Raw genomic sequence first — 13854 nt, 5'->3', positions numbered from 1 at the left:
CTGTAATCCCAGCACTTTGGGAGGCCGAGGCGGGCGGATCATGAGGTCAGGAGATCGAGACCATCCTGGCTAACACTGTGAAACCCCGTCTCTACTGAAAAATACAAAAAATTAGCCGGGCGTGGTGGCGGGCGCCTGTAGTCCCAGCTACTCGGGAGGCTGAGGCAGGAGAACGGCGTGAACCTGTGAGACGGAGCTTGCAGTGAGCAGAGATCCCGCCACTGCAATCCAGCCTGGGGACAGAGCGAGACTCCGTCTCAAAAAAAAAAAAAAAAAAAAAAATTAGCTGGGGCTGGCGTGGTGGCTCACGCCTATAATCCCAGCACTTTAGGAGGCCGAGACAGACAGATAAGGAGGTCACAAATTCGAGACCAGCCTGGCCAATATGGTAATGCTCCATGTCTACAAAAAATACAAAAATCAGCCAGGTGTGGTGGCACATGCCTGTATTCCCAGCTACTGGGAGGCTGAGGCAGAAGAATCTTTCGAATCCGGTAGGAGGAGGTTGAAGTGAGCTGAGATCACGCCACTGGACTCCAGCCTGGGTGACAGAGCGAGACTCCATCTCAAAAAATAAAATTAGCTAGGTGTGGTGCCACACACCTGCAGTACCAGTGACTCGAGAGGCTGAGGTAGGAGGAGAGGTTGAGGCTACAGTGAGCCATCAGAGAGCCACAGACTGGGCCATAGAGCAAGACCCTGCCTCCAAAAAAAGAAAGAATATGCTCTTAAAGAACTTAATCGGTGGCCGGGCGCGGTGGCTCAAGCCTGTAATCCCAGCACTTTGGGAGGCCGAGGCGGGCGGATCACAAGGTCAGGAGATCGAGACCACGGTGAAACCCCGTCTCTACTAAAAATACAAAAAATTAGCCGGGCGCGGTGGCGGGCGCCTGTAGTCCCAGCTACTCGGGAGGCTGAGGCAGGAGAATGGCGGGAACCCGGGAGGCGGAGCTTGCAGTGAGCCGAGATCGCGCCACTGCACTCCAGCCTGGGCAACAGCGTGAGACTCCGTCTCAAAAAAAAAAAAAAAAAACTTAATCGGTAATATATAAATGTACTGCTTACAAAATGTTAATAATGGTTATCGCTGAGGAATTAAGAGTCTTCCCCCTCACTAGACTTTTTTATAGCCCAATTTCTAATATATCAGATTTCTGTAAATCTAACCTAATACGTAAAATCAATCAACAAGAACACATGGGCATCAATTTGCTTTATACTATGACACGTACTATATGGATAACCACCTGGATCAATTTTTGATGTGATAAAGCTTATAATTGAAACATCAGAGCTTCAGGGTTTAATTCTACTTCTAACACTGTATGAATGAAATATGAAATATATTTCAAAGAATGTATTATATTTTACAAACAATTCCTGTGAAAGAGAAGAATACTATTATGACACTAATTCTGTCCCAAACCAAATACGTGAATATATTGATGAACCGGCAGTTGCTTCTGCCTGGCCCCTTTTCTTTTGATCCAGTCCCCTTTCCTCTGATACTAACACATCAATTTTTCTTTGGGAAACTAATGGACTCCGACTGTCGATCATATATTTCTAAAGATGTTGACCCCACTCCAAACCCGAAGATGAGCACAAAACCCAAGTCAGTCTGGTAACATTAAATCCAGTACTTTTTTGTTTTAACTTGGGGGCAGGAGATCTCCTTCCACTGAAATTACTGACCTAAACAGAAAATAAGCTGCTGGCTATCTTTCCTGATAGTGTTGCACATTCTTTCTCTCAGTTTTGCAGTCTGTTCCTTAGAGAGACTATTTAGCATATAATACAATTCTTAAATTATTAAAATAAAATTTAATAGCATTAATATGAAATAAAAAATAACTATTTCCTTTTCCGTGACTAAACTCCACTTATGACAATACAAACATGGAAAGAAGAAAGGACTTATCATTGAGACTATCATTCTCAAAACCCACACTGGACATATTAAATAGTAACCATTTGTGCATGGGAGACAATCAGCAGCCAGATCTGCTCAAGTTATAGCAATCAAGGCACAAAGTAATTAGAACAAAATAGACGCCACCAATTGGCAACCACCTAATTTCCTTAAAAACATATTGTGGGCCGGGCGCGGTGGCTCACGCCTGTAATCCCAGCACTTTGGGAGGCCGAGGTAGGTGGATCACCTGAGGCTGGGAGGTCAAGACCAGCCTGACCAACATGGAGAAACCCCGTCTCTACTAAAAATACAAAATTAGCCAGGCGCGGTGGCACGTGCCTGTAATTCCAGCTACTCGGGAGGCTGAGGCAGGAGAATCACTTGAACCCGGGAGGCGGAGGTTGCAGTGAGCTGAGATCGTGCCGTTGCACTCCAGTCTGGGCAAAAAGAGCGAAACAACTCCATCTCAAAAAAAAAAAAAAAATACTGTGAACTTCTCCACATAACATTGTGCCCAGAGAAAATAATTAAGACGACGTTTAGCAAGCCTTTTTTTTTTTTTTTTTTTTTTTTTTTGAGACGGAGTCTGGCTCTGTCGCCCGGGCTAGAGTGCAGTGGCCGGATCTCAGCTCACTGCAAGCTCCGCCCCCCGGGTTTACGCCATTATCCTGCCTCAGCCTCCCGAGTAGCTAGGACTACAGGCGCCCGCCGCCTCGCCCGGCTAGTTTTTTGTATTTTTTAGTAGAGACGGGGTTTCACCGTGTTCGCCAGGATGGTCTCGATCTCCTGACCTCGTGATCCGCCCGTCTCGGCCTCCCAAAGTGCTGGGATTACAGGCTTGAGCCACCGCGCCCGGCCTAGCAAGCCTTTTTTTTAAAAAAAAAAAAAAAAAAAAAAAAAAAGAAAGAAAGAAATGGGATTTTACTTTGTTGCCCAGGCTGGAGCACAGTGGTGCAATCACAGCTCACTGAGGCCTCGAAACTCGAAATCCTCTTGATTTAGCTTCCTGAGCAGCTGGGACTAAAGGCATGCTCTATTACACCAGGCTTTTTTCTTTTTTTTTTTTTTAAGAGCAGGGTCTCACTATGTTGCCCAGGCTGATCTCAAACTCCTGGTCTCAAGTGATTCTCCCACTTCAGTGTCCCAAGTAGCTGGGATTACAGGCACAAGCCACCATGCCCAGCAAGAAACATTTTCTTAAATATTCATTATAGTCCAGGCACTCTGGCTGAACAATCACATAATCCTGGTCAATCTTTAAGCAAGCTGGCTGTCACCATCAAAACATTCTCTCATCCGCATAATCAGACTCCCAATGGAAAGGATAATTGATGGCAGTATCATGCCTTTCTGGATCTGCAGCTTGTTCTCTCAATCTTACCCTCAGTTCCACAAAAATCAGACTACAAGGCTATCAAAAGCACCTCCCCACCAGAAAAAGATGGACAATCCCTGAGCAACAGTGTCAAAGAATACCCTTGCTACATGTAGTCTCAGCCCAGCCTACCTGTCCAAAGTGAGCAGGGTAGCCCAGCATGTGCATATACAGTAATTTTGCCACATTCCGACATCGGTATGTATTGTCTTCTTCTCTAAAAGATGACCGGATTGCAGCACATTCTTTCTGGATCATTTCTCGTTCTTCAGCTTGGGTTCGGGCTGTCCGGATGGTCCGGATCAGCTCCCGCAATCTGATGGGGGCTGGCATCCTCTGGATATGCAAAGACATTAAATAGAGATATTCACATTTTTTACTACCAAAACTATTCACACAACTTCACATTTAAACTTCTGACTCGTTTTTAAGAATTCAAGACTTCCCAAATCCAGCTCAGCTAAGCTAAACACAGCTTGCTAAGCTTCAGCAAAGCTATTACATACAGACCTCTCAACTCTGTACATTTCTGGAAAGGCTACAAACAAAAATGGTTAAGTATTACATTAAGCAAAATAAGACAAAAAATACACTAAATATGTAAAGTCCATCACTAATATCAAAATATCTCAGAAACTAATACAACTCAAATCTTTACTCAATCCTTAAAGTAATAAGGAAAGGTCTATGCCTAACCTTAAAAAAGATAGATATTTTCTGTTCAACTGCTGTTAAATACAACATAGCTCAACAAAAATAAATATGGTCACAATCATAGCTCAACTCAACAAAATATGAGAGATTGAGAAGACCAATTGTCAGATTAAAACACATTCGACAAACTGTAATCATCTCAGTACACTGCATATACTTTGAAAATGTGATGAGGAAAAAATAAACTAATCACAGAAAATAAGGCTATTAGTGCCATGAATATCTTTTAAAAGTAAAAAAAAAAAGTTAACAAAGGACATAAAACAGCCTAAATAATTAACAAACAAAAAACAACAACAACAAAAAACAGAATGTGCACCATCTAATTTCAATAATTACTACAAAGCTATAGTAATCAGGGAAATGTGGAACTAACTGAATTTAAGAATACACTGAAGCAGGCCAGGCACGGTGGCTCACGCCTATAATCCCAGCATTTTGGGAGGCCGAGGCGGGTGGATCACCTGAGGTCAGGAGTTTGAGACCAGCCTGGCCAACATGGAGAAACCCCATCTCTACTAAAAATACAAAATTAGCCAGCCATGGTGGCACATGCCTGTAATCCCAGCTACTCAGGAGAATCGCCTGAATCCGGGAGGTGGAGGTTGCAGTGAGCCAAGATCGCACCATTGCACTCCAGCCTACGCAACAAGAGTGAAACTCCGTTTCAAAAAAAAAAAAAAAAGAATAGACTGAAACAAAACTAAAAGTTGAGGAATAAACCCATACAAATATGCACAAGTGATTTTTAACAAAGAGACCAGAGTTATTCAATAGGAGCAAGATAGTCTTTCAATGAATGGTGCTGGCAACTATATCTCTCCATGGGGCAAAAAAATTAACCTCAATCCTAACCGCACACAATACACAAAAATTAACTAAAAATGGATCACAAACCTAAAAGTTAAAGCTAAAACTAAAAATCTTCCAGAAGAAAACACAGAGGAAAATCTTTGCAAACAGGTTAAACAGAGAGACTTCACACACAACCATGAAGTATAAAAGAAAAACTTGATAACTGGACTCTATCAAAGTCTAAAATTTTTGCTCTTCAAAAGACATCATTATGAAAATAAGGCACACCAGCTGGGCACAGTGGCTCATGCCTGTAATGCCAGCACTTTAGCAGGCTGAGCCAGGAGGATCACCTGAGGTCAGAAGTTTGAAACCAGCCTGGCCAACATGATGAAAACCTGTCTCTCCTAAAAATATAAAACTAGCCAGGTGTGGTGGCACATGACTGTAATCCCAGCTACTTGGGAGGCTGAGGCAGGAGAATCGCTTGAACCTGGGAGGTAGAGGTTGCAGTGAGTGAGGAAGGAAAGGAGGAAAGAAGGGGGGGAAGAGAGAGAGAGAGAGAGAAAGAGAAAGAAAGAAAAAAGAAAAAGAAGGAAGGAAGGAAGGAAGGAAGGAAGGAAGGAAGGAAGGAAGGAAGGAGAAAGGAAGAAAGGGCAAGCTACAGAAAGGGAGAAATATTCAATATACATATCTGTCAAAGGACTTGCATTCAGGGTATGTAACTTTTACAACTCAATAATAAGACAATCTTAATTAGAAAGTGGGTAAAAAGGCTGGGCATGGTGGCTCACGACAGTAATCCCAGCACTTTGGGAGGTCGAGGCTGGTGGATCACCTGAGATCGGGAGTTCAAGACCAGCCTGACCAACATGGAGAAACCCTGTCTCTACTAAAAATACAAAAAATTAGCCAGGTATGGTGGCGCATGCCTGTAATCCCAGCTACTCTGGAGGCTGAGGCAGGAGAATCGCTTGCACCCCGGGAGGCAGAGGTTGTGGTGAGCCGAGATCGCACCATTGCACTCCAGCCTGAACAAGAAGAGCGAAACTCCGTCTCAAAAAAAAAAAAAAGTGGGTAAACAAAAAAAGGCTAAAATAATAGAACAAACACTTCTCGAAAAAACATACGACTGGTTGTAAGTACATGAAAAGATGCTTAATATCATTAGTTAGCAGGGAAAACCAAATTAAAACCATGATGACAGATCACTGCAGTTACAAAAAAAAAAAGAAGAAAACCATAATGAGATACCACAAAAACGGCTACAATTAAAGACTTGCCATACCAAGACTTGGCAATGATATAGCACAACTGAACTTTCATAAAGTGCCCACGGGAATAAAAATGGTTCAACTACTTTAGAAAACAGTTTGGCAGATTTTTATGATGTTAAACATACACTTAGCATATAATTCAGCAAATCTACTCAATGTTTACCTAAGTATTTACCCATAAGTAATGAAAATACGTATCTTCACCAAAACTTGTACATAAAATGTTCACAGAAATTTAATTTATAACTGCCAAAAACTGAAAACAATCCAAATGTCCATAAACAGGTGAATGGATGATGGTATATCCATATAATGGAATATTTATTAGAATAAAATAGAACCAGTTATACACAACATAAAAGAGTCTCAAACACATTCTAAGCTAACATTCTGCTAAGCAAAGGCAGCAGGCACAATATAGTACATATTATATGATTCCATTTACGTGAAATTCTAGGACAAAGCTAATCCACAGTGATGGAAAAAACATCACTGTGTGGCTGGGCGCAGTGGCTCACGCCTGTAATCCCAGCACTTTGGGAGGCCGAGGCTGGTGGATCACCCAAGGTCAGGAGTTCGAGACCAGCCTGGCCAACATGGTGAAACCCCCGTCTCTACTAAAAATTTTAAAAAAATAAAAAAATAGCTGGGCGTGCTGGCGCACATCCGTAATCCCAGATACTCCAAGAGGCTGAGGCACGAGAATCGCTTGAACCCGGCGGCAGAGGCTGACAGTGAGCTGAGACCGTGCCACGGCACTCCAGCCTGGGTGACAGAACAAGACTCTGTTCCCAATTAAAAAACAAACAAACAAACAAAAAACACATCACTGTGTATCATGTGTAGTCAACAATGTTGACTAAGAACATTTTAAACGATAGTAAAATTGATGAAGATATCATTACGATCCTTTTCAGTACTTATTACCTGTAGAATCCTTAAGTCAATGATTCTCAATGTTTTTCTAACCCAACACACCAGGAGGACATCCCAGTCAGTATAACATTAATCCTCAAAGTAGAGATTAGCGCATTATGGATTTAGAAAAACTCCCTAGGTACTGATATGCTCCTCCAAGAGGAGCCATACTGTCTCCTTTAAGGTTGTGTGTCTTAAACTACTATATAAAGCTATCTGAATAGTGTTGTTTCTGTTACTTTTTAATAAAAATACTCAAAGGTCTAGCGTTTGAAGTTTATAAAATACTTTTACATTTATTATCTCATTTGTTCCTTCAGACTATCTTGAAGTTAAGAGTAGAGATCACTGGCCGAGTGCGGTGGCTCACACCTGTAATCCCAGCACTTTGGGAGGCCGAGGTGGGTGGATCACTTGAGGTCAGGAGTTCAAGGCCAGCCTGGCCCACATGGTGAAACCCCATCTCTACTAAACATACAAAAACAGTTAGCTGGGCGTGGTGGCATGCGCCTCTACTCCCAGCTACTCGAGAGGCTGAAGCAGAACTGCTTGAACCCAGGAGGTGGGGGTTGCAGTGAGCGGAGATCACGCCACTGCACTCCAGCCCGGCTGACAGAGCAAGGCTCCGTTTAAAAAAAAAAAAAAGAGTAGAGATCATTATCCCCATTTTTCCCATGAAGAAACTTCATTTCAAAGCAATTATGCAACTTCCTCAAGATCACAAAGGTAATAAGGGACAGAACTAACCTAACACCTGACCAGGTCTTAAAACTCCAAGGCTGAAGTTCTCCCAACATTATAAAAATGTACAATACGTTTACAGAGGAAATTATATGATTGCTTGGGTTTTAAAATACTCAAGGAAAAAAAAAAAATACTGAGGAAAGAGAGAGGAGACAGTGATACAGTTGGGATACTTGCTCCTGCCCGTATTTCATGTTGAATTGTAATCCCCAATGCTGGACGTGGGGCCTGGTGGGAAATGTTTGGATCATTGGGGTGGGATCCCTCATGAATGGCTTGGCCCATTCCCTCATTGATAAGCAAGCTCTCACTCTGAGTTCACATGAGACATGGTCATTTAAACGTTTGTGGCACCATAAGCCATCACCTTGTCAATAAGTGACCTCTCACTCTGAGTTCATATGAAGTATGTGGCACCATCTCCCCCCCTCAACTCTCTCTCTCTTGCTCCTGCTTTCGCCACGTGAAGTGCCTGTGTCCGCTTTGCCTTCTGCCAAGAGTAAAGAAGAGGCCTCCCCAGAAACAGATGCCGGCACTATGCTTCCTGTAAAGCCTGAAGAACCATAAGCCAAGTAAATCTCTTTTCTTAGAAGTTACCCAGTCTGAGGTATTCCTTTATAGCAGTGCAAGAATGGCCTAATACAGGCCAGGCGCAGTGGCTCACGCCTGTAATCCCAGCACTTTGGGAGGCCAAGGCAGGCAGATCACCTGAGGTCGGGAGTTCGAGACCACCATGACCAACATGGAGAAACCCCGTCTCTACTAAAAACACAAAATGAGCCAGGAGTGGTGGCGCATGCCTATAATCTCAGCTACTCGGGAGGATGAGGCAGAAGAATCACTTGAACTCGGAAGGCGGAGGCTGCGGTGAGCCAAGATCACACCATTGCACTCCAGCCTGGGCAACAAGAGCGAAACTCCATCTCAGAAAAAAAAGAAGAAGAAAATAACTTTGCTCTACCGAGGCCTCAATGATCCTACGAACTAAACGAAAAGACCATTGGAAAAAAGCTTAAATCTAGACCTAAAACATGTAGACAAATGAGAAAACAATCATAAGAGTTTTAAGCCAGCTGAGAGAAAAACAAGTTATCTAGAGTAAATTCCCAGCTATCACTCACAGAATCACAGAAATACAGTTCTTGGCACTAGCTTTTTATGGAGGAAATTGAGGATACAGGCTTTAACTACTTTGTACAAGGTCACAGAGTTAGTTACTGGCCTGACTCACCTTTGGTGACGCCCCAATTCAGTCCTCTTCTTCCAATAATAGGCTGCTTCTAGCTTAGAGAAAAGCAGTAATTTTTTCTTTGAATTTTGATAGCTTACTACTATTTGATTTATCACCAGAAAATACCTTAAATAGGCATGGATGAAAAACAAAAGTTAACATACAGTAAAGAAGCAAGCATTGAGGCTAGGCACGGTGGCTCATGCTCACTTTGGGAGGCCGAGGTGGGCGGATCATTTGAGGTCAGAAACTCGAGACCAGCCTGGTTAACAAAACCCCATCTCTACTAAAAATGCAAAAATTTGCCAAGCGTGGTGGCACGTGCCTGTGATCCCAGCTACTCGGGAGGCTGAGGAAGGAGAAGTGCCTGAATCCGGGAGGCGGAGGTTACAGTGAGCAGAGATCATGCCACTACACTCCAGCCTGGACGACAGAGACTCCGTCTCAAAAAAAGAAAAAAATTAAGCACTGAAAAAACATTTTAAGATCAAAGTTCTGGTTCTAGGAAAGATGGAACATGCACACTCCACCTTGTCTCTCCCTTTGGATGCAACTATAAATCCTAGACAAAATGTATGCCACAGCTTCCTGAGGACTCTGAAAAGTAAGTAACAGAAAGTGGGCTGGAGAAAAAAAATCATCATTTTTCCTCTAGTATTGCTGTCAAGCTGGAACCCAACAGCAGCCCAAAACCAAGAAGTACTCACTGGGTGCAGAGAGAAAGAGCTCAAAGAAAAAAACATTTCTGGTACAAGGAGCAGGAAAAGAAAGATCAAGGACAACAGAAGTTCTCTGCTTGGACCTTTATTCCCCCAACCACTTCCATCCCCCCACCCCACCCCTAGGCAATACTGCAATACCCATGGCTGTAGCAGAACAGCAATAACAGTGACAGACAGGTAGACACTAAAAACTGGAGAAGGAGACCTCTTTTCTCTGATCAATGGAGCTTAATCCCAATAACATGGGACAAGTCACTCTCCTTTCTCTTCTCTATCCACCCACTGATTGATGAGAGAATTCACCAAAAACAACAACAAATCCTCGTTGTGAATGTATGTAACAATAGAGCTAAAAATACATAAAACAAAAATAGATATAAAAGGAAAAATAAACAAATACCGAATTATAGTTAGAAGACTTCAACATGCCTCCCTCTATAATCGACAGAACTAGTAGACAGAGTATCAGCAAGAATACGAAGACCTGAAGACCAGCATCAACTAAATGTATCTAACATTAACTAACAAAACTATCATTTATAGAATACCCCAACCAACAAGAACAGAACACGGCCAGGAGCAGCAGCTCATGTCTGTGTAACCCAAGCACTTTCGGAGGCCGAGGTGGGCAGATCGTTTGAGTTCAGGAGTTCAAGACCAGCCTAGGCAACAAGGCAAAACCCAGTCTCTACCAAAAACACAAAAATTACACCAGGCACAGTGGCTCACGCCTGTAATCCCAGCAGTTTGGAAGACCGAGGCGGGCAGACCTCTTGAGGCCAAGGGTTCGAGACCAGTCTGGCCAACACGGTAAAACCCTGTCTCTACTAAAAATACAAAAATTAGCTGAGTGTGGTGGCGCATGCCTGCAGTCCCAGCTACTTAGGAGGTGAGGCATGAGAATTGCTTGAATCACTTGAACCCATGAGGTGGAGGATGCAGTAAGCCGAGATGCACTCCAGCCTGGGCAACAGAACGAGACTCTGTCTCAAAAATAAATAAATTTTAAAAACACAAAAATTAAAGGCCAGGCGCAGTGGCTCATGCCTGTAATCCCAGCACTTTGGGAGGCCAAGGCAGGTGGATCATCTGAGGTCAGGAGTTTGAGACCAGCCTGACCAACATGGTGAAACCCTGTCTCTACTAAAAATACAAAAATTAGCCAAGCATGGTAGCAGGCACCTATTAATCCCAGCTACTCGGGAGGCTGAGGCAGGAGAATCACTTGAATCCTTGGGGCAGAAGTTGCAGTCAGCCGAGATCGTGCCACTTCATTCTAGCCTGGGTGAAAGAGCAAGACAACACCACAAAAGAAAAAAAGAAAAAGAAAAGATACTCAACTATATTAGGCATTAGAAAAATGCAAATTAATATCAAAATAAGAATCTCTTGACACCTATTAGACTGGCTAAATATCAAATGTTGGGAGGATGCAGAGCAACTGGAACTCTCAAACATTCCCGGTGTGGATGCAAAATGATAATGCCACCCTAGAAGACTGTTTGGCAGCTGATTATGGACTAAAACATACACATAGCATATGTCCCAGTAATCGGAAGTTACCCTAGAGAAATGAAAGTTTATGTTCACACAAACTGTACATAAACTGTTTAGAGAAGTTCTGTTCATAATTGCCAAAAACTGTAACAAAATGTGGTAAATCTATAAAATGGAATACTATGTAGCAATAAAAAGGAGTAAACTATTACTACACACCATAACATACTCAGTTCTAAGCATTATGCTGAAATAAAGTCTCAAATGGTTACGTATTGAGTGATTCCATTTATATGATATTCTTGAAAAGATAAAATTATAGCAATGGAGAACAGATCAGTGGTTGCCAGTAGTTAAGAGTTGGGGGATAGCTAAAAAGGGACAGTAAGAATTTTTCTGAGACAATAAACTATATCCTAATTGTGGTGATGTTTACATAAACCTATACATGAATTAAAACTCACAGAACCAGGCCAGGCATGACGGCTCATGACTGTAATCCCAGCACTTTGGGAGCCCAAGGTGGGCAGATTGCTTGAGCCCAGGAGTTCAAGATCATTTTGGGCAACATAGCAAAAAACTGTCTCTACAAAAAAATACAAAAATTAGATGGGCGTGGTGGCACACACCTGTAGTCTCAGCTACTTGGGATACTGAAGCAGGAGGATTGCCTGAGCCTGGAAGGCAAGACTGCAGTGAGCCAAGATCACACCACTGCAATCCAGCCTGGGCAACAGAGCAAGAGCAAGACTGTCTCAAAGAAACAAAAAACAGGCCGGGCGTAGTGGCTCAAGCCTGTAATCCCAGCACTTTGGGAGGCCGAGACGGGCGGATCACGAGGTCAGGAGATCGAGACCATCCTGGCTAACACAGTGAAACCCCGTCTCTACTAAAAAATACAAAAAACTAGCCGGGCGCGGTGGCGGGCGCCTGTAGTCCCAGCTACTCGGGAGGCTGAGGCAGGAAAATGGCGTGAACCCGGGAGGCGGAGCTTGCAGTGAGCTGAGATCTGGCCACTGCACTCCAGCCTGGGAGGCAGAGCGAGACTCTGTCTCAAAAAAAAAAAAAAAAAAGAAACAAAAAACAAAAAAAAAAATTAACAAAAAAACAAAAACAAAATCCTCAGAGAACTATAAAACAGCAAACCAGAAGAGTCAATTTTACCATATGTTAACTTTAAAGAGTTTATTTTAAAGTAAACAAAAAAGGCCTTGAGCTAAACAATTAAGACCTATTTGATCAGTTATAGAACATATACCTGAGAAAATCACTAATTGTTCTAACCTGCTTAAAGGCATATTTAACCACTCTAGTAACAAAACATTATTGTAAAATCTTGTGAAGAATGTTGTATATAGTCTGAGCAACAAAGGGAAACTCTGTCTTTACAAATAATAAAAAAAAGTTAGCCGAACATAGTGGCACACGACTACTATCCCAGCCACTTGGGAGACTGAGGCAGGAGGATAGCCTGAGGCCTGGAGGTTGAGGCTGCAGTAAGTTGTGACACTGCATCCTGGGTGACAGAGACCCAGTCTCAAAAAAAAAAAAAAGTTGTGTGTAATGGATGTATTAAGATATGGTCATACGGCTGGGCCTATAAAAGCTAACACTGAACTCTTTTTTTTTTTTTTTTTTTTTTTTTTTTTTGACAGTTTCGCTTGTTGCCCAGGCTGGAGTGCAATGGCACGATCTCACTCACTGCAACCTCCATCTCCTGGGTTCAAGCACTTCTCCCACCTCAGCCTCCCGAGTAGCTGGTATTACAGGCATGCGCCACCATCCTTGGCTAATTTTTGTATTTTTAGTAGAGAGGGGATTTCACCATGTTACATGGTCAGGTTGGTCTCGAACTCCTGACTTCAGGTGATCCACCCGCCTTGGCTTCCCAAAGTGCTGGGGTTACAGGTGTGAGCCACCGCGCCAGGCCAACACTAAACTCTTATAAAAGGGATGGCTGAAGGTAGTCTCCCTCAAAGATGAAGTCATTTTCGGAGTCAGTAAAATAGAGACGGGAACTATGGGACATGGAAGGCTAGAAAAGGTTCTATTAATCCGAACCATAAAGGTGTCAAGATGTCTAGACAGGAGTTTCTGTATGGCAGGTTGAAAGACGGCGCCCTCCAAACACAGGCAGGTTAAAAAAGCCACCTGTTAAGCTATGTCCCTTTTGGCATTCTAAACTGGTAAAATCAGACTGAAAGAGAAGACAACGCTTCACATATGTGGAGAAGGGCAAGGACAAATCTTCAGGAACTTTTACTTATTTCCACCCCTAGATATATAAGAAAGTCTATTCTGAAAATATCAGCCTTTTCCAACCCTGAAAAACAAAGAAATGTGAGTCCTTATTTTGGCCAAAGCACTGAAAGGAAGGAGGCACACGACAGGAACCAAGCATTGGAAGTAACAGGAAGTTAAAGAATTACAAGTGAGGAGGCCGGGTACAGTGGTTCACACCTGTAATCCTAGCACTTTGGGAGCATGGGGCGGGGGGTGGATCACCTGAGGTCAAGAGTTCGAGACCAGCCTGGCCAACATGGCAAAACCCTATCTCTACTAAAGATACAAAAAATAGCCAGGCATGGTGGCACACGCCTGTGATCCCAGCTACTACAGAGGCTGAGGCAGGAGAATCGTTTTAACCCGGGAAGTGGAGATTGCAG

The 13854-nt window shown here is 43.0% G+C and overlaps 2 protein-coding genes across 6 annotated transcripts in view; both read right to left on the bottom strand.

Annotated features, from left to right (window-relative positions):
• AP1G1 (adaptor related protein complex 1 subunit gamma 1) overlaps nucleotides 1-13854 on the bottom strand; it is a 90931-nt gene that overhangs the window by 60405 nt on the left and 16672 nt on the right. For 2 of the 5 annotated variants that reach the window (XM_028841247.2, XM_028841249.2), the window contains exon 2: nucleotides 3423-3626. The exons of 1 other annotated variant lie outside the window; for it this stretch is intronic. In XM_028841247.2, coding sequence (XP_028697080.1) covers nucleotides 3423-3623 — 201 coding nt within the window. In that variant the 5' untranslated portion in view covers nucleotides 3624-3626. Of the gene's footprint in view, nucleotides 1-3422; nucleotides 3627-8969; nucleotides 9023-13854 lie in introns of all 5 variants that reach the window. 2 more of the 5 variants (XM_077984501.1, XM_077984502.1) reach the window with 2 other exon arrangements.
• LOC144338327 (uncharacterized) overlaps nucleotides 1-13854 on the bottom strand; it is a 39858-nt gene that overhangs the window by 9584 nt on the left and 16420 nt on the right. Inside the window, exon 2 of the mRNA XM_077987055.1 lies at nucleotides 3139-3626. The gene's annotated coding sequence lies outside the window, so the exon portion shown is untranslated. The remainder of the gene's footprint in view (nucleotides 1-3138; nucleotides 3627-13854) is intronic.

Source organism: Macaca mulatta, chromosome 20 (assembly GCF_049350105.2).
Source record: "Macaca mulatta isolate MMU2019108-1 chromosome 20, T2T-MMU8v2.0, whole genome shotgun sequence".
Taxonomy (NCBI): domain Eukaryota; kingdom Metazoa; phylum Chordata; class Mammalia; order Primates; family Cercopithecidae; genus Macaca; species Macaca mulatta.
This window is presented reverse-complemented; position numbering and strand designations above follow the sequence as displayed.